This window comes from Lasioglossum baleicum, chromosome 9 (genome assembly GCF_051020765.1).
Source record: "Lasioglossum baleicum chromosome 9, iyLasBale1, whole genome shotgun sequence".
Classification (NCBI taxonomy): Eukaryota; Metazoa; Arthropoda; class Insecta; order Hymenoptera; family Halictidae; genus Lasioglossum; species Lasioglossum baleicum.
Genome location: NC_134937.1, coordinates 17,451,861 through 17,471,246, shown reverse-complemented (window position 1 = coordinate 17,471,246; position 19,386 = coordinate 17,451,861). Strand labels below are relative to the sequence as shown.

The 19,386-nt window shown below is 36.2% G+C and overlaps 3 protein-coding genes across 9 annotated transcripts in view; 1 reads left to right on the top strand and 2 right to left on the bottom strand.

Annotated features, from left to right (window-relative positions):
- Positions 1–75: 75 nt before the first annotated feature.
- Swt1 (Swt1 RNA endoribonuclease) lies at positions 76–4,908 on the bottom strand. The gene is made up of 13 exons (XM_076430167.1): positions 4,733–4,908; positions 4,393–4,620; positions 3,708–4,188; positions 3,397–3,603; positions 2,950–3,188; positions 2,633–2,869; positions 2,327–2,557; positions 1,999–2,250; positions 1,722–1,914; positions 1,523–1,638; positions 1,281–1,438; positions 1,062–1,202; positions 76–427 (listed from the first exon to the last, which is right to left on the bottom strand). The coding sequence occupies exons 2-13, from the start codon at positions 4,522–4,524 to the stop codon at positions 184–186; spliced, it is 2,631 nt and encodes an 876-aa protein (XP_076286282.1). The 5' UTR covers positions 4,525–4,620; positions 4,733–4,908; the 3' UTR covers positions 76–183.
- A 384-nt stretch (positions 4,909–5,292) lies between these two features.
- On the top strand, positions 5,293–10,372 carry Nbr (exonuclease mut-7 homolog). Of its 3 annotated transcripts, XM_076430165.1 has the most exons (14): positions 5,293–5,423; positions 5,547–5,797; positions 5,871–6,011; positions 6,354–6,538; positions 6,614–6,852; positions 6,918–7,099; positions 7,175–7,366; positions 7,431–7,628; positions 7,714–7,863; positions 8,042–8,317; positions 8,396–8,544; positions 8,630–8,926; positions 8,992–9,182; positions 9,253–10,372. In XM_076430165.1, exons 2-14 carry the CDS (start codon positions 5,662–5,664, stop codon positions 9,557–9,559), a joined length of 2,643 nt encoding a protein of 880 aa, XP_076286280.1. In that variant the 5' UTR covers positions 5,293–5,423; positions 5,547–5,661; the 3' UTR covers positions 9,560–10,372. The 3 variants fall into 3 exon arrangements, with proteins under 3 accessions (XP_076286280.1, XP_076286281.1, XP_076286279.1); XM_076430166.1 differs by lacking the exon at positions 5,293–5,423 and having other exon boundaries at positions 5,442–5,797; positions 6,617–6,852; XM_076430164.1 differs by lacking the exon at positions 5,293–5,423 and having other exon boundaries at positions 5,443–5,797.
- Positions 10,373–10,402: 30 nt separating this feature from the next.
- Positions 10,403–19,386, bottom strand: part of Spg7 (SPG7 matrix AAA peptidase subunit, paraplegin) — a 51,459-nt gene continuing 42,475 nt past the window's right edge. Inside the window, exons 1-10 of one of the 5 annotated variants that reach the window (XM_076430179.1) lie at positions 14,499–14,641; positions 14,016–14,193; positions 13,647–13,943; positions 13,069–13,291; positions 12,689–12,994; positions 12,442–12,610; positions 11,893–12,245; positions 11,306–11,802; positions 10,692–10,817; positions 10,403–10,619 (exon numbers count right to left, since the gene is read on the bottom strand). In XM_076430179.1, coding sequence (XP_076286294.1) covers positions 10,488–10,619; positions 10,692–10,817; positions 11,306–11,802; positions 11,893–12,245; positions 12,442–12,610; positions 12,689–12,994; positions 13,069–13,291; positions 13,647–13,943; positions 14,016–14,177 — 2,265 coding nt within the window. In that variant the 5' untranslated portion in view covers positions 14,178–14,193; positions 14,499–14,641 and the 3' untranslated portion in view covers positions 10,403–10,487. The other 4 variants (XM_076430178.1, XM_076430181.1, XM_076430180.1 and 1 more) reach the window with 4 other exon arrangements.

Genomic DNA, 19,386 nt, shown 5'->3' with positions numbered 1-19,386 from the left:
TGTACATGGCTCAACCAAACAATGTTATGTACACCCGCGATAAAGATGTTATTTTTAACGAAACATCTATGTATATATATATATATATATATATATATATATACATAGTCATGCATACTTTTTTAAGATACGGTAAGATTCAACAATACTCTTTCATCTGCTTTATACATATGTAGTATGCTCTTATGTACATCTATAACTCGCTAATCTACAGAAATGTGTGCTGAGCTCCTGTAGCTGGCGCAAACCCGTTTTCATCATCTCCTCCTTCAGCTTCACGCAACAGTATATGTCCAAGGGCGACAGATCTTCGTCGGGTAACTTCATTGTTATAGGCAACAATTCCGGAAGGAACGTTACCAATGTTTGATGCAGACCGTCCAACGATCGATAATCGGCACAAGAATCTTTCACTTGTTCCAGTACACTGTAATAAAACGGTCGCTTGTATAATAGCACGCGGTTGAAAGAAGTTTCGAGAGTACAGTAATTTTCTCCGATCGAAGTCCCAACACCCGTGTTTTGAACGGAATTCAATAGTATAGAGTGGCTATATTTTTATGACTGCGTCTACCACCCGACTGCGCCGAGAATTCAAACGACGAGCCGAACATAGAGAAGGACAGAATGAAATAGGATCGCGTGGCCGAAGCGTGTCGCCGTCGCCGGCACAGTTCAAAGAATGTCGCATACGCTGTTCTTCGTTGCGTTCGAAACTTTCATCGTCGATTAAACCACTAAAGTTGAAATTATATCGTGTTTGGTATCATTTTAATCAGAGAAATGCCAGGAATAAGCTAGTGAAAGTCCCATAAACCGATCATTAAAATTAAGAAGTTTGAGCATTCGATTCACTCGAGTCAATGTTGTGGCGTGCACACAGATATAACTTAAAATATAAAAGAAAGTTCTTTGATTTTGTCTCCGATTTGGACGAAAGGTCCCACTGTGCGGCGCAGCGTTGGCCGGCAGTGGAGTGAGTAGGCACTGGACTTAGATTGTACAGGATACCCAGGACTTCGATCGAAGAATTACTGTAATTATCATTTTCAGTAACGTACGCGCTTAGGCTGTGCAACAATCGGTTTACATTTGCCGCAAGCTCCGGCTGTATTTGCTTCACATAGTCCGGGGATGGAGGTGGATTTGGAAAATTGAAGTGAAAACTGCATGGCATTCCTACCGTATTGGCTGCGAATCCACTGTACACAAAAACCATAAACTCTTTAATTCTCTACGTAAAGGATTATGTTGTTCTGGTATGTAACGTTAAAACTTGCCCCATATCGCGAGCGAAAATGTATGCTGCCTCGAAATACTGGAGAGCTTTCTGCGCCCTCCTTTCCCGAGCCGCTACGTCGTCTTCGAATCCAATCACGTCCCGCAACTTTTGATCATTTAGCCGATTCTCGTAAGTACGGCATTGTTGTTTCAACTCCTACAAATATCACATTATGAACAATATCTTATCTTGAGAATTGATTCGATTTCAAATTCACGAAACACATTTTGTATTAATTACGTCAATCCTGTGGCTGACACGTATCATTAATTCGGGATGTTTATCTACATTAACCATTTGAGTCAGTTCGCTGCATTTGTTTAAGATACAAATGACTTCTGTTATTGTTCTGTCGCCTAGAGAAGATGCATTTTTATGATGGATTAAGTTTGTTCGTATTTTATCCTATAATATTGCTACAGCAAAAATTGGATTTTACCAGACACATCTCTAAATATTTGTAGCAGTTCCTTTAGAACAACTTCCGCTTTTCTCAGAAATGACTCGCTCACAGCAGCTATCCAATGTTTTATCGCACACTGGAGAGCAGTTACGACTGTCCATGGTGGTCTTATGATAACGTGTCTTTCCCAAGAGTCTCCGTATAATACATGCATCTCACTGCTGACTATCTGCAATTAAAATACTTTGTAAATACAGTGTCCCTTCTTTTATCGTGTACTAAACATACATATGTTCTCGTATGATATACTTACCACGGTTAAAAACTCTTTCATAGTCATTTTCACGTCATTAAATATTTCGTTTGGTATGTGGCGTTCCTCATTTAAAATCGGGTCTAAGCTCAATCCATCCTTATTTCGTTCATTCAAACTGGAAGACAAACTGTTCGTACAGTTCGTCGCGTTAAGATAATCAATTTTCTCAAGAGGATCGTTCCTTCCAAGCGTTGCTATGTCGTAAATCATTGCTTTATTGCAAAGATTAATATCATACGACATCAACACCTACGTTCAGACAGAAGAATTAGAATTGCAACTACTCCAAACAGAATTTATACTTTTTGTACGATTAAGTACGTACTACAGATTTCTCCAATTCGCGAATTTGTAAACACGTTTGTAAAATCTCATCATCTGGACAATCGATAAAAAATTTTTCTTTATTTCTTGAGGCGTCCTCCCGCGTTTGTCCAACAACATATGGATGTTTAGAAGAAAACAATTGATTAATGTAGTTGATAGCTTTCCTTGCTTTCGCGGACAGTATTGCTGATTTGGTTTTACCATTGTTATTTTTAATGTAATCGAGTTCCTGTTAAAAAAAGATTTCTTTATAAAGTTTTTATAAAAAAGTATATCGAAGAGTGTTATTTAATACTCAGCTTACACGTATAACAGTCCATGGAATAACAATGAAAGGTTGATCGAAAGTCTTAAAAACCGTTTCTTTCGCTAAATCAATAGCATTAATGTTTGATAAAAACACATTTGTATCGACAACGATGTACAGCTGCTTTTTCTCTTGTTGTCCTGATACTAGCGGATGACTTAAACTGTGATTCGGTACACTGCACGACACATCGGTATTGTTCACTGTGCAAAGTTGTGTTCTAACAGCTTGGACCTATACGGAATATATAAGAAGAATCTTAAAAATCATTTTATACAAACTTGCAAAATGTTTAGTAAAATATGTGACATTACCTCGAATGTAATTTTTTCATCTTCCAATGGCTCCCAATCCATCTCCTCGTAAAACGAATTATCGTTGGATCGTTTCACTAAATCATTCACTGTCGTCACAGTTTCCACAGATAATACTTTTGATTTTTCAATAGAAGAAGCTTTATTAATTGGGATTTTATCTTTGGAAACTTTGTCCTTTAAACGTGTCAATCTAACTTCTATATTTTTGTAAAGGCTTGGTAATTTCCCCCCTACAACTATAGTACACCAAATAAAACACAAATTCATAACGCTGACAAGATAATAAGTAGACTGCGGATCTTTATGCATTTACAGCTTCTGAGAATTTAGATCTACGAAAGCTACTACCACTGAAAATAGCATTTTATTTAGTTAGCCCTTCTTAAAAATCGTCTCGAAAATTTGCATAAACTTCCGCAGTTTAATAATAAGAGTATTATGTACCATGTTTATCTGCCAAAGGGAGACTCCGCGATATATCGATAACACTATCTGAATTTTCAGTAGTACTATTTTCCAGTGTTAAGCTTTTCCTTAATTGCTCCATACGTTCTTTTCCCATATTCTTTCTCAAAGATTTTCGGGTTCTTTTTGTGATTGACGTCGCAATTAAACTTGGGTCGCATGTTTTCCTTCTCGTGTCACTTTTCTCTGCAATTTAAATACTACATAAGTATAATATTTACACTTTCGCGACAGTAATTAATTCGTAACGCTAACATTGCCTAAATTCTGTTATAAATAAATGAGAATACCTTTGTTTCTTAATCGTTGTTTAACTGGAAGATTTTCAGAAGATGTACTATTATCCTTATCATCTTCGGCTTTCTGTGATTTAGTTTTCTTTTTCTGCTTCTTCTGTTTTAGTTTTTGAAAAATCGCTTGCATTTGCGGCGTATAATTCATCATTGAACTTCCGTTGCTTTTAGACGGAGACGACAATGGGGTACTTTCTTTAGTTGTCTGTGTTGACGATTTTGTACTATCTTTGGAACATTTTGGGCTTCGCGTTTTAGACGTCATTTCCTTTTCTTTTTTCACAAGCATCTTCTCACGAATAATCCGCATCTGTGGAGTTTCTTTCTCTTCATTGGTTGTCACCAATGATTGTTTGAGAGATCTTCTAGCAACCAGTTTCTTTCGTTTTTTAATCTCTGTTTCCGGTACATCGTGTTCTGGTGTGGAAGGCTGAACACTTTTACGTCTTCTGTTCGATTCTTCCGATTTCTTTCCGACCTAAAATTAAGCACAGGAATAGTTTCTTTTCTTCGTTAATATAACAAAGTCGCTTTCGAAGATAATCATTTTTCTATTATTCGCAATGCGTATATATTCGATACATCCGAAAACAGTTATTTTGTAAGGTTAGAATGTGAACATGTGTTATAAAACACAATAATTTAAGATGATTAATGTCAATAATTAGGAAATTGTCGCTACCTGTTCCGACTGCTGTTCTGTCGGTTCCTCCCAAGAAGACTGATTTGTTTTCACATTGAAATAGTACACTCGATCCGGATGTGTTTTCGAATTGAGAACAATCCAATTTTTTGGCAAGTTTTGCTTCATCATTTTGATAAATCCTTTTCAGCTTCACCGCAAATCGATTCGAATACACAAAATACGACCTCGTTACTACGCGTCATCACTATTCACATGTCATACCCTCTGAAATAAACATAGTGTCATCACAAACAAAACGTTTTTGTTATGGAATGTTCCGAATTCCAAAACGTTCAATTTCAACAACAGAAACTATTTCTATAAACACTTCATTTACCTGTTTCATATATATTTGTCTTATCTATCAAAGTGTCTTATATTTATCTTTGTTTATGTTTTTAGATGTCCTATTAAAGAAAATCACTATGGAGACAAAATAAAGAAAGTGTTGGACTCAGTGGTGCTCAGTGGTGGTGAGGTGGTGAGACATTGTGCAAGATTTGTGAAAGGTATCACATGACCACATGACACATGGTCCAGAAGCGTGGAATAGCGTCGTGGAAGTGTGGAAGGGGAAGGTACAGTGGGTACAGTGGAGAAACAAGTTTGGCGACTCTGCGACCAGGTGACGTCGAAATTTCTAGGGAATTTGAAACATTGTTTCCAATTCTTTCCTGTTGTTTCCATGGTTGTTTCCTACCATTTTTTCATATATAAATCATTTCTAATTTTTTCATGTACAGTCTCCTCTTCCTACTTCGTCCAGTGGTCCAGAAAAAGAAATCCAAGGAAAAACTTAAAGAAACGGCAACATATATATATGATATATGTATATATAATGTATAATGGTGCATTCCGATTCACGCATGATGCGCATACACTGTATAGTGTATGCATAGAGACTCCTATGAGACTCCTATACTACACTATACAGTGTATGCGCATCATGCGTGAATCGGAATGGACCCAATGTATATTTGTATATGATAAGTCCAGGGACACCTATGTTCGAGACACGAACATTACAGGTATTGACAAGAGTTTCGTTTCTATATAGTACACTCCGCGCCCTTGCTGTGGAAACACAGTCCGATGGGTTCTTGTCTTTCCAGTCTTTCGCCATTAGAAATTCATTTGCTTTCTGTCTTCAGTAATTGTTGTAAAAAAAGACACGATCGTATGCACAGAAAATCGTAAGCCAAACCGTAGTACCATACCAGCGTGAAACGCAAACGTTTCCCTTTTGCATATATTACTGCACGAGCGATGGCAAACGAAATAGACAAACCAATGTACCGAATAGTAAATAACAACCTCGACGATGATGATTTGAAGTTTTTCACTACTATAGATGAACCTACGAAAGAATGGATCAATTACTTAGAATACGTATGGAAATTGTGTAAGTATAACATGCATGTAAAAAAATGTCAATATATATTTATTACTGTATTTATTAATATCGTTTTATACAGGGAAGAAGTGCGATGGCATAAGTTGTATACTGAATGAATATTTTGCAACTGCTCCTAATCCGTACGTGAGCACATTGAAAATTATTGTGAATCTCTCGGACTATAAAAATGCGAAACGGAAACCGTCGTTACCGTTTACAGGTTTATGTTTCTTTCTAAGACTAATTATTGCTTTGTACAAGTAGTTTGTCATTCGTTGCTATAACTAGATTGCAGATTACTCTTGAATGCATTTGAAGTTTGTATGATCTGTTGAGAATATAATTTGACTTCGAACAAAATGCATCGATTACGAAAAAAGGGAGTTACATAAAAACTGATTTGTTCTCTCTATAATTTCTGTAGGTTGTAAATGATGTACCTGTAATATTAAACTCATCTTTCGCAAGTTCATGAAGTTTGCACTCTACAAATAGCTGTTGTTAAACTCTTGCAAGTATAAAATGAAAACTATGGGTATAGCAGTTTGCGTTTTTATTACAGTCATAGAAGAGTTTGAAAAGTGGAGAAAGAAGCAGGAAGAACTGCAAGAAGACGTGTTAGTCGAAGACTTAAAAATAGTTGCATTTCGACTAGTGGTCGAACAAAAGAGTATGGAGCTATTCCAATTATTCGCTCGTACATATGAGTTTGTAAAGCATAAGGAATTATTTATTCCTTTCACACAGGTACAATTATGAAACGCGTAATGTAATTGGAATAATTCAACTAACGAAGTGATTTTTCTGTGTATGCTCTTTTAGAAGATGATCGCAGCAAAGAAGTTTAAAGAAGCTGCACAATATGCAACTGTGTTGAAGTTGCAAAAAAGCTTCAAAGATGTGCAGGTTTTGTTGTTGCCGCTTATTCTGCAAAACAAGCTATCGATCGTCGACGACTTTCTGGCTGGTGAGCCAGAAATCCAAAAGTGTTTGGTCCAGTACTTGGACAATTTAATTGCCTCGGATACAAGTATGCACAGGCAATTAGAAGAATTCATACTGTAAGTTTTAATAGTTCAACAAAAATAAACGTTAAGATAGAATAATATTTCTTGACGTATTACAGGGAGCAGAAAATACCAGATGTAAAGATTTCCACAACGGACAGGAAACCGTTGAGTAAATTGATAGCACGTTTTGTCAAAATACATAACCTTCCCCTAACCATGTGCGAAAATGTAAATAAAAAGCGAAACGAAGGTGCTTTGCACTTCATCATTCGCAAACGATACATGGATAACAGTTTAAGTATGTTCATTCTCTGAACAATGATGCAGCACTGAAAGAATCGAAATAAACTTCTACTCATTTTTTAAAATTTAGGTCTCGATAGTTTTCGGGAGATGGTACAGGAAACTGTATCACAAGATGAAAACTTACAAAATGATCTAATAAGATCTCTCATCAACGTACGAGATGGGAAGGAAGGATTGTATTGGGTGAGAAGATTCCAGATGCCTAAGGAACAATGGCCAGGGCCCATTGTATATGAAGCTGAATTAGCGGAAGCTAATGGTAATCAAATGTCTCGATGTACCTTTCAATTATAATGTGATATTTATAAAATTGTCTTGTTTAGAAAACAGTGAGGAAGCTTCTACTAGCAGAGTAGAAGAGACAAGTGACTGGGATAATTGTGAAAATTATCACGAATTACGTTTACCACGTGATTCCATTACGGTGGTAGATAATGCGGAAAAGTTCGAGAACTTTTTGGATTGTGGTCTGAGAAATGTCGGTATTGTCGGGATAGATACTGAATGGAAACCGAATTTCAGTAATATCTTCATTTAAGCATTTACTTTTCTGATGTTGCGTATTTTCGAACAAAACAAGAATCTCATACTTCTGTTGATTATTAGGTACAAAAAAAAGCGAATTAGCTATGATACAGATAGCTACACCGGACCGAGTTTACATTCTAGATTTGACTACAATGGCAAACAGGTCGAAGGCATTATGGACAGAGTTAGCCATATGCTTATTGCAAAACAACAATATACTAAAACTTGGTAAATATTTCATGTAATTAAAAACATTACTGTATGGCACTATTTTAAAAATACCATGTTAACATATTGTCGACTCGTCATGAGTTTACTCGTGTTTCTTTGCATGTAATCGTTACATGCTGACCACTTTATTTGATTTATTAGTTTAATATTTTTCTGCAATTGTAATGTGTTACAGGGTTCGGAATAGATCATGACTTAAAAATGATACGCGACAGTTTGCCGCTTTTCTCAAACATCCAGGCTCAGGGATTTCTGGATATCGTCGATTTATGGAAGAAACTGATAGAGCACCAATTTGTATTCCCAAACACGTACGCAGTCGACGACCAATTTTCCAAAAAGAATTTAAGCAAACTCGTGGAGCTTTGTTTTGGAAAAAAGTTGAATAAATCGGACCAATTTTCGAACTGGGAGCAGCGGCCCTTAAGAGAAGGGCAAATAATATATGCGGGTCTTTACTCATTTTTTCCCTAGTATCTAACTACTGAAAAAAAACAGTTATAATAATATCTTAATTATCTTATCACAGCGTTAGACGCGTACTGCTTATTGGAAATATATAACGTTTTCGAGACTCAATGCGCTCGACTAAATATTCCATTTGCGAATATTTGCCTGGAGGTGCAGAAAATGCCGTATAAAACAGCGAGAAAAAGTACAAAAACATGTGCGGATAAGGTAAGTTTTAATATGACGAAATAACTAATCACTTTTCTTGGCGTAAATGTTGGTCCCATATGAGTTTGTACGTATTTGAATGCAGCCGTATGTACCTGAAACTGGGATGTTGACGTCTCATGTGTATAATGATTCTAAGCCGTCGGGATCTGTTACGAAAATGAGCAATCCTACAAGTACACCTTATTGCTCGCAAATGGTTAAGAAACCAAAAATACCAATTTACAAGTGGCGCGTTGTCTGCGATTCGAACCTAGGTGGACTGATAACGAAACTTCGAATATGTGGTTGTGATACCCTTCGTGCGTCAGTCGATGACGCAATAAACATAGCTAAAAAAGATGGGAGAATATTTTTAACGCAATATTCACATTATCAGAAGGTAAGATTTATCTCACAAATGTAATAATAATACTCGGATAAAGCTAATAGAATTGTTTTACACAGCTTTCGCAACATCTACCGCGTCACCAAAAATATTTTGTGTGCCCGGATTCGTATGAAACCCAATTGAGAAAAATTTTACATCATTTCGGAATTAGTATTTATGAAAAGGATATTTTTTCCCATTGCAAAGTTTGCAATAGCAAGGAATTCACGAAAGTTCCGAAATTGATATTGGAACAACTTTACGAGAGGTTCGTCGTAAATTTTATTTAAAATATTCTAATAAGCGCGACAGCGATGCTAATCAATTTTTATAATTAGGTTCCAGAAAAACAAAGGGGAGGTCGTGAAGTGTACCTATTTTTTCGAGGACACAGATCCAACTATTAAAAGTTATAACTATGACAAAATAGACGATCGACGATGGACCTTAAGTTTTAATTGTATAAAAATGGCGACGTTTACGACCAAATATAACGTAGCAATTAGAATGAATGAACTATCGCCAGATTTCTTAAAAACAGAAAAGTATTTTTACGTCTGCGAGAGGTGCGGAAAAGTAAATGGTCTAGGGCATATATTTGAAAAAACTCTAAACTTTTACAAAGACCTTATTGTTGATGCCTAAGTCGTAATTATATGTGATATAGCGTCGAGACTGTACTCAAAATCTGGGAATGCACAAATCAAAAATTATATTCGTTGGTTTGAGTCAGTGACAACTGTTCCTATGATGTTATCTACTATTATATTTATCCTTGAAAATTGCTATTTTTTTATTTTAAAAACATTTCTAGTATATCCGAGAATTTAGTTAATTTAGTATATGTTGTGAGAAAAAGATATTTAATTCTTCTTTTATCTTTATTGTTACGTATAGTATTATTTTTGATGTTGTTCTCTCTTATATGTAAGAGAGTTGTTTGTTTATTAGTAAACAAGATTTTAATATCGTAGAAAAAGGAAAGTTACATGATACATGAAAGTGTTCTCGATACGTTGTGTGAAAAATGATACACAATGCAAACATACAAAAGTATATGACTGTACATCTTTTCTTATTTGTATTACTTACTAATATATTTATTTACGTACAGTTGTGGAATCTCATACAGAGATATTGAAACTATAATACAATTTATTTTTCATGCAACATATTCTTATCGTATAATATATAATAGTATTATATATAATACATAGATCTATTCAACAAGTATAAAAAACATACTACTAGCTTCTATACAGTTTTGAATGACAAAAGATGCTTCACCTTGTTATGTAAAAGCGAGCTAATTCAACATACTTGCTGTTGACTATAATTACTTTTATATATATTTACGCTTTAAGTTTCATTGATTTCTTTTTGTCAGGAAGTACTATGTAAACCTTTCGTTTCCATTGAATCGTCGAATAAAGTTGTAAACCATTTTACCTTTCCAGAGATTGTGTTGTGAAAAATAATACAATACGATCTGTGTTAAAATTACTTCTCTTTTAATAGTATAGATACGCATGTTAATATAAATATCAATTCGAATATATGCAATGCTATCAGTTTAAGTGCTCGCAGCATCTGCAATAAATTCAGCTGGTTCAACAAGTCGTTTCTTTCCATGTGGTGGAGGTCCAAGTAATTTCACTAGATCGTCGTATGTCAATGTTTCCTTTTTCAGTAGCTCTTCAGCCAACTATAAATATATAAAAGGAAATGAAAAATACTGGAACACAAAAATGAAAGTAACGAATAGCTGTGTACATACCAGTTCTAACTTATTATCGTTATCTATTAGTAACTTCTCTGTTGCTTTGTACACTTCTGTAACGATCTTTCGTACTTCAACGTCCATTAAATTTGCCATTCTTTTGCTGTATAATTTTTTCACTTTCTGTAAGGAAAAATCATACAATATTTGATACGTTATTGCAATGTTAAAATACAGTGCCTCTTGCTGATCAAATACATGGAATATAAATCAATTTATACAATAGTAAACATTCAAATTTTTAATAAAACTTGTGTGTCCGAATAAATACTTTTCACCTTCTACAAGTATTTAACCCTTTGCACTCGAATGGCGAGTCTGAGGCGCCACTAAAAATTGTCCATACCATTATCCAAAACAGTTTTAACATTCTTCAATTTGTCTGTATTCTATAAATTGTAAAAAGCTCAACTGTTATAGATATAAGAAAACAGGTTCAATTTCATGTGCACAATGTAAAAAAGATTACATGGAACAAAAATGATCTGGGTTAAAACAAATGTCTTGATTTTGGAGTTCAAATTGCTTCGGGTGCAAAGGGTTAACACTTTTTTAATTCTTACGTGGTCAGCTAAACCTATACATAGTAACGTAAAGTGTATCAATCTTACCGTGCTTGTAGCTTCTTCATCGAAAGAGATTAAACCCACATTAGGACTCATACCAAATTGCTGCACTTGTGAATATGCCATTTTCGTTATTTTCTTCAACTCGTTTTCCGCTGCGGTTGAAGTTCTATTAAATTTCAAGATTTCCGCGACTCTACCACCTATCATCATACACATCTTCTCAAACAGTTGCTCTTTACTATAGAGCTTCTGATCTGTCGGGGTATACTGAGAGAAGCCCAAACTCATGTGTGTTCTTGGTACTATCGTCACTTTTAGCAGAGCATCGGTATGTTCCAATAACCAACCCACTAATGCGCGTCCAGCTTCATGATAAGCAACTACCTTTTTCGTAGTTTGTGTTAGCGTACCGGTCTTTTTCGCTATACCTCCTATTGTTCTATCGATTGCATATAAAAGGTCGTTACTACCGATCGATGTTTTCTTGTCTCTCGCTGCGTGTAACGCCGATTCATTGCAAACGTTTGCGATGTCAGCGCCTAGAAATGTATTACTTGTTAAACAGAGAAGGGAAAAAGATGAAGGTAGAGTAACATGGGGAATTTACTAATAATAATTCCATACAATACCACTGAAACCAGGTGTCAGATATGCTAAATATCCAGAATATTGATTAGGCTTCCCTTCCAAAGACAGCGTTTTCAGATGACATTCGAAAATTTGTTTCCTTTCATCTAGAGTAGGAAGATCGATCAAAATGTGCCTGTCGAATCTTCCAGGTCTCAGTAACGCTTTATCTAGAACGTCTGCTCTGTTTGTCGACGCTAAAATAATAACGTCTTGCGCAGTTGTCATTCCGTCCATTTCTACTAATAGTTGATTTAATGTCCGTTCAGATTCATTATTGCCAAATTGATCCCTTCCTTCTGATCGTTTTTTGCCCACTGCATCTATCTCATCTATGTATATAATGCTAGGTGCTCTATTGAAATAGGTGAAGTGAGAAGGTGTTGAAACAGCATCTACTAGAGGTGTGCGAGAACCCGAAAATGTTTAGTACCCGATGGTCGATCCCGAATAAAATTCTTGACCCGCCTCGACCTGACATTTTCGGTTTCTCGCACACCTCCAGTTTCTAAGCTTTTCGTTTAAATATGAAATCGTGACCACAACCGAACCTTTTCTTAGCCTGTGCAAATAGATCTCTCACACGTGCAGCACCTAGTCCACCTAACATTTCAATAAATTCGGAGCCATTCATCGACAAAAATGGAACATCCGATTCTGTTGCAACTGCTTTAGCTAAAAGTGTTTTGCCGCATCCTGGCGGTCCTAACAGCAGCGCTCCTAAAAACAACATCAGTAATAAAAGATAGTTGGTAAAATCACAGGATGAGAAGGTAGAGTTTGGAAACTTTAAGCTACCTTTGGGTACCTTAGCGCCAAGTTTCTTATACCGCTCAGGATGCTTCAGGTAATCGACAAATTCCATAACTTCTGTCTTTGCTTCGTTTAATCCAGCTACATCTTTGAAATGCACACCTTTACCAGAGAATGGCTCTACTAATGTGTATTTTGCACTTTTCTTCTGCGTGATGAAATCCATTGGATTCCGAAATTTTTGAGTACGGAATATACGTACTAATAAATAGAGAATTGCTCCGAAAAAGAGCAAGCCAAAAATCGAGTTTTCAGTTTCTTTTCGAATATATCGAATTGGAATTCCATTCTCTGTACAATTAACATAGAATTTCAATATATGGTCAAATAAATATTTAATGTTAACGTGTACATGTATGTTATACCTGCTGAAATACCCATTTTCTTTTCCAGTTCCCTAATTTTATCCTCCATAGTATTAGCATAATTAAAATCTATCACGGTGAATGATTTGTTCATTGTCATATGTCCTTTATATATAGCACCGGGGTGAAGCAATACAGTTACTACAGGTCCAGCAATCTGAATTTCTTTGACTTCTCCTTTTAGAAGCATTTCATTTACGAAATCATTCCAATCGAAATGATTCTGAGATACATCAACAAAAGCTCGGTTAAATAAGTTACAACATTATGCAATATAATCCTCAAATTGTTTGGCCAACTTTGACTATACATTTTACTGTACATGCTAAGGAAAATGCGTAAGTTTATTACATTAGTATAGTTTTCGAATATATATGGCAAATGGTGCACAATTTGTCTCTGTAAAATATGTATGATCTTAACTAGAGCATCCAAGAAAATTAGAGGCATTTATACACCTCTAGTATTGGTAAGATTGAATTACACGCAGGCGACAGAATGTACTAGTAAAAGTGAACTAAACAATTTGTAAATGTATTCGATATTTGCATGTATTCACGTGTGTGTAAACAACAAACCTTTGATGTTTCCATGCTAAATCTGTAGGCCATGATTAACAGTATGATAACAAAGCCTAGAAGCAGTACTTTGCTTGTCAACATATCAAAATTTGGATCTCTGTCGGGTTTCTCATCGGGAGATTTAGAAGACTTCTCGGAGGATCTTCCGTTTGTTTTATTTTTATCCGATAATCTCGAGGTTGTGCTAAAATTTCTTGTACTAACCATCCACGGAGAACAATAAATTCTAACCGGCTCATTTTTGCGAAGCAACAATCGTATCGAATTGAATTCTCTACACACATCTATGTAAAGCTGAAACAAACATCTATTTATAATTACATCACGCAATCGTCGCGAAAATAAGGCAATAAGCTGATTACTTACGCGATGTGATGCCGGAAAACATAACCTCTTTACCTTATTACTGATATTTAATAACACAGCATTGCTAGCTCCATGTTTCTTCCAATTATACTTAAATAATGAACTAATAAGTCTTTGCGAAACGACATATCGTCGCTTCGGGCAATTTATTAAATTTTGCATACCTTAATCGTATGAACTAAAATAGTATAAACACATCGTTCAACTTAGTGAAACTAATAAGAGGTTACGCAGAGTTGTGTCATCGATTTCAACTGGATTTATTTCGACGAAAATAAACAGAAACATATATATACATGAAATTACTAATAAATCAAAAATAAAGACGGATATTATAAAAGCAACGGTATGTTATGATAATGAAAAAATAAAAAATTGTCGAAGAAAATTTATTATCCACAAATCATTCAAACGCACGGACTGTACCTTTTAAACTTCCACTCGTCAAAATATTATAATCATTTATAATAGACTAAAATATACCTATATCACTCAAGCGTCTGGCCATAAATTCATCTATGCTTCTAACGGTTCTAACGTTCTAACCAGTTCTAACAGAGAACAGCTTATATTTCAGCAATTAGATCCTCTCTGTAGATCATATATGTATATGGTCTAAAATAGTATCTCGTCGGTGCTACGGTTACCGACCAGCACAGTGTTGGGCAATAAATAAATTTATTTAAATAAATAATTATTTAAATAATGATTTAAATAACAAGTTATTTGTTATTTGGATATTCAAATAAAACGCAAAAATAATTATCTATTATATGAGCAAGTCTAAATGAATTTATTTAAAATAATAAAGTCAATTGTTATTTACAAAACATGCGAATGTTCATATGGTTTAAAAGTTATTCTGTATCTCGAGTTTTATTGTCCATCTTTACGAAAAAATTAGATGGCAAGGTGGTCAAGGGAGTGCTCGTTAACATCAGTAGCAAAAGGAATTGTTATAAACATTAAACAGCCAGATAGAATAAATTTATCTGTGAATTGTATCGAATAAATTAATGCGTGCGAATGTTCATGGTTTAAAAGTTATTCTATATTTCGAGTTTTATTGTCTATTTTTACGAAAAATTTAGATGGCAAGGTGGTCAAGGGAGTGCTCGTTAAAATCGTTAGAAAAAGGAATTGTTATAAACATTAAACAGCCAGATATAATAAATTTATCTGTGAATTGTATCGAATAAATTAATGCGTGCGAATGTTCATGGTTTAAAAGTTATTCTATATTTCGAGTTTTATTGTCTATTTTTACGAAAAATTTAGAAGGCAAGGTGGTCAAGGGAGTGCTCGTTAACATCGTTAGAAAAAGGAATTGTTATAAACATTAAACAGCCAGATAGAATAAATTTATCTGTGAATTGTATCGAATAAATTAATGCGTGCGAATAATGTTCATGGTTTAAAAGTTATTCTATATTTCGAGTTTTATTGTCTATTTTTACGAAAAATTTAGAAGGCAAGGTGGTCAAGGGAGTGCTCGTTAAAATCGTTAGAAAAAGGAATTGTTATAAACATTAAACAGCCAGATATAATAAATTTATCTGTGAATTGTATCGAATAAATTAATGCGTGCGAATGTTCATGGTTTAAAAGTTATTCTATATTTCGAGTTTTATTGTCTATTTTTACGAAAAATTTAGAAGGCAAGGTGGTCAAGGGAGTGCTCGTTAACATCGTTAGAAAAAGGAATTGTTATAAACATTAAACAGCCAGATAGAATAAATTTATCTGTGAATTGTATCGAATAAATTAATGCGTGCGAATAATGTTCATGGTTTAAAAGTTATTCTATATTTCGAGTTTTATTGTCTATTTTTACGAAAAATTTAGAAGGCAAGGTGGTCAAGGGAGTGCTCGTTAACATCGTTAGAAAAAGGAATTGTTATAAACATTAAACAGCCAGATATAATAAATTTATCTGTGAATTGTATCGAATAAATTAATGCGTGCGAATGTTATGGTTTAAAAGTTATTACGTATCACGAAAACTATTAGCCACTTTGACTAAAAAATTAGGTGGTCAGATAGCCAAGGGATTGCTTGTGGACATCGCTGTCAAATAGAATTGTTATAAACATTAACCAGCTCGAAATAATAAATTTTTCAATAATTGTCACGGCGATCGACATCGATCGATATTCGGCGGAGTGGGGGGCGCCGCTCGAGCTCGGCAGATCGGCGAGAGCTCACCGGTGGTCAGTCAGTCGGGGCGGGGGAAGCGGGGTGAGCGGACGTGCTGCAGGACCAGGAGCGCCAGGAGAACCGGAGGGACCAGAGGTGGACTAGAGGTCATCTACAGTTACCCTGGCCTACCTTCAACCGTCAATTCAAGGAACAACGGTAAGTTTGATTACTAATATTTTTCAAAATTTCTTTTGTATTTTTAAACTCGTCCTTCATACTTTTGAAATTTTTATCGAGACTTTCAATGAAGACTATTGAGTCTTCTTCAAATTTATCAATTTTATTCTTTATAAAAATCACATTTTGAGCGTCCCACTCGTATGCAGGATTATAATTGCTCTTGTGAGCTGCTTCGTTGGTTGTTTTCGTACTCGTGTGCGGGGTTATAGTTATTCTCTTAAGATAAGAGTACTTGTCCACGTCGTTGGCAAAAGGAATTATTATAAACATTAATTATGTAGCTAGAATTAATAAATGTCTCATGGCATTATCTTCTATATAATAAAAATCAATTCTGAATAAATTAATGCGTGCGAATGTTCATGGTTTAAAAGTTATTCTATATTTCGAGTTTTATTGTCTATTTTTACGAAAAATTTAGATGGCAAGGTGGTCAAGGGAGTGCTCGTTAACATCGTTAGAAAAAGGAATTGTTATAAACATTAAACAGCCAGATATAATAAATTTATCTGTGAATTGTATCGAATAAATTAATGCGTGCGAATGTTCATGGTTTAAAAGTTATTCTATATTTCGAGTTTTATTGTCTATTTTTACGAAAAATTTAGATGGCAAGGTGGTCAAGGGAGTGCTCGTTAACATCGTTAGAAAAAGGAATTGTTATAAACATTAAACAGCCAGATATAATAAATTTATCTGTGAATTGTATCGAATAAATTAATGCGTGCGAATGTTCATGGTTTAAAAGTTATTCTATATTTCGAGTTTTATTGTCTATTTTTACGAAAAATTTAGATGGCAAGGTGGTCAAGGGAGTGCTCGTTAAAATCGTTAGAAAAAGGAATTGTTATAAACATTAAACAGCCAGATATAATAAATTTATCTGTGAATTGTGTCGAATAAATTAATGCGTGCGAATGTTCATGGTTTAAAAGTTATTCTATATTTCGAGTTTTATTGTCTATTTTTACGAAAAATTTAGATGGCAAGGTGGTCAAGGGAGTGCTCGTTAACATCGTTAGAAAAAGGTATTGTTATAAACATTAAACAGCCAGATATAATAATTTTATCTGTGAATTGTATCGAATAAATTAATGCGTGCGAATGTTCATGGTTTAAAAGTTATTACGTATCACGAAAACTATTAGCCACTTTGACTAAAAAATTAGGTGGTCAGATAGCCAAGGGATTGCTTGTGGACATCGCTGTCAAATAGAATTGTTATAAACATTAACCAGCTGGAAATAATAAATTTTTCAATAATTGTCACGGCGATCGACATCGATCGATATTCGGCGGAGTGGGGGGCGCCGCTCGAGCTCGGCAGATCGGCGAGAGCCCACCGGTGGTCAGTCAGTCGGGGCGTGGGAAGCGGTGTGAGCGGACGTGCTGCGGGACCAGGAGCGCGAGGAGAACCGGAGGGACCAGAGGTGGACCAGAGGTGGACTAGAGGTCATCTACAGTTACCCTGGCCTACCTTCAACTGTCAATTCAAGGAACAACGGTAAGTTTGATTACTAATATTTTTCAAAACTTCTTTTGTCTTTTTAAACTCGTCCTTCATACTTTTGAAATTTTTATCGAGACTTTCAATGATGACTATTGAGTCTTCTTCAAATTTATCAATTTTTTTCTTTATAAAAATTACATTTTGAGCGTCCCACTCGAATGCAGGATTACAATTGCTCTCATGAGCTGGTTCTCTGGTTGTATTCGCACTCATGTGCAGAATTATGATTGGTCTTCTGACTGTTGAATTGAATTTCCAATTGTTTGCATCGGAACTTTCACAAGTCCCGCTTCGAAACATTTTCATATCTTGTCTGAAATTGGTATTCCTCCGATCGGAGGTCCCCCAGGGGCTCACTCACGGATGGTGCCGTGAGTGAGTACGGGGTGTCGCGTCCCCGGGGTACCCGAATCGCCTATAGGCCGCACCCGTGTGCGGGGTTAGTTTGGCTCTCGTGAGCTGGTGTTAGGTTGGCTCTCGTGAGCTGGTTAGATTCGCACTCGTGTGCGGGGTTTGTTTGGCTCTCGTGAGCTGGTGTTAGGTTGGCTCTCGTGAGCTGGTTAGATTCGCACTCGTGTGCGGGGTTTGTTTGGCTCTCGTGAGCTGGTATTAGGTTGGCTTTCATGAGCTGGTTAGATTCGCACTCGTGTGCGGGGTTTGTTTGGCTCTCGTGAGCTGGTGTTAGGTTGGCTCTCGTGAGCTGGTTAGATTCGCACTCGTGTGCGGGGTTTGTTTGGCTCTCGTGAGCTGGTATTAGGTTGGCTCTTGTGAGCGGGTATTAGGTTTGCACTCGTGTGCAGGGTTATGTATTGTTATGTCTAACTATATTATTAGTCTGTTTCAGCTAGAATACACCAAGAACAAGTCATACCAACAAGAAGACATACCAAGAAGAGGACACACCAAGAAGAGGACACACCAAGAAGAGGACACACCAAGAAGAGGACGTACCACGAAGTTGTAGTTTTATTCGCCGAGGGAGGTCCCCCAGGGGCTCACTCACGGCCGCATCCGTGAGTGAGTACGGGGAGTCGCGTCCCCGGGGTACCCGAATCGCCGATAGGCCGCACCCGAGTAAGTCGAGTAATTATTGTCTTAAATTCACGTTACTCGTTTTCTTGATTCCGACACAGCCTTCTGCTGTGTCGGACCTTGCTTGTATGTACCAGACCGATTGGAGCCGGTATTCGGCGTCGATACATTGAGAGGGGTGGTTCATTGAGACCTGTTCACTCGTATTGCCATTCCCTCTGTTCGTAATCCTACCCACGTTACCTCAATGCTTTGCGTTGCCTGGTGGCAGGTAGTTGGCAGAGAAATTCTCTGTTCGTCATCCTACCCACGTCATCTCAATGCATTGCGTTGCCTGGTGGCAGGTAGTTGGCAGAGAGATGGTGTTACGTTTGATCACTTCTCACTGTCCATTCCTCTTGGTGAGGACACGTCAGGTATCGGCTCTGACCGGAGCTGCACTGCAAGCAT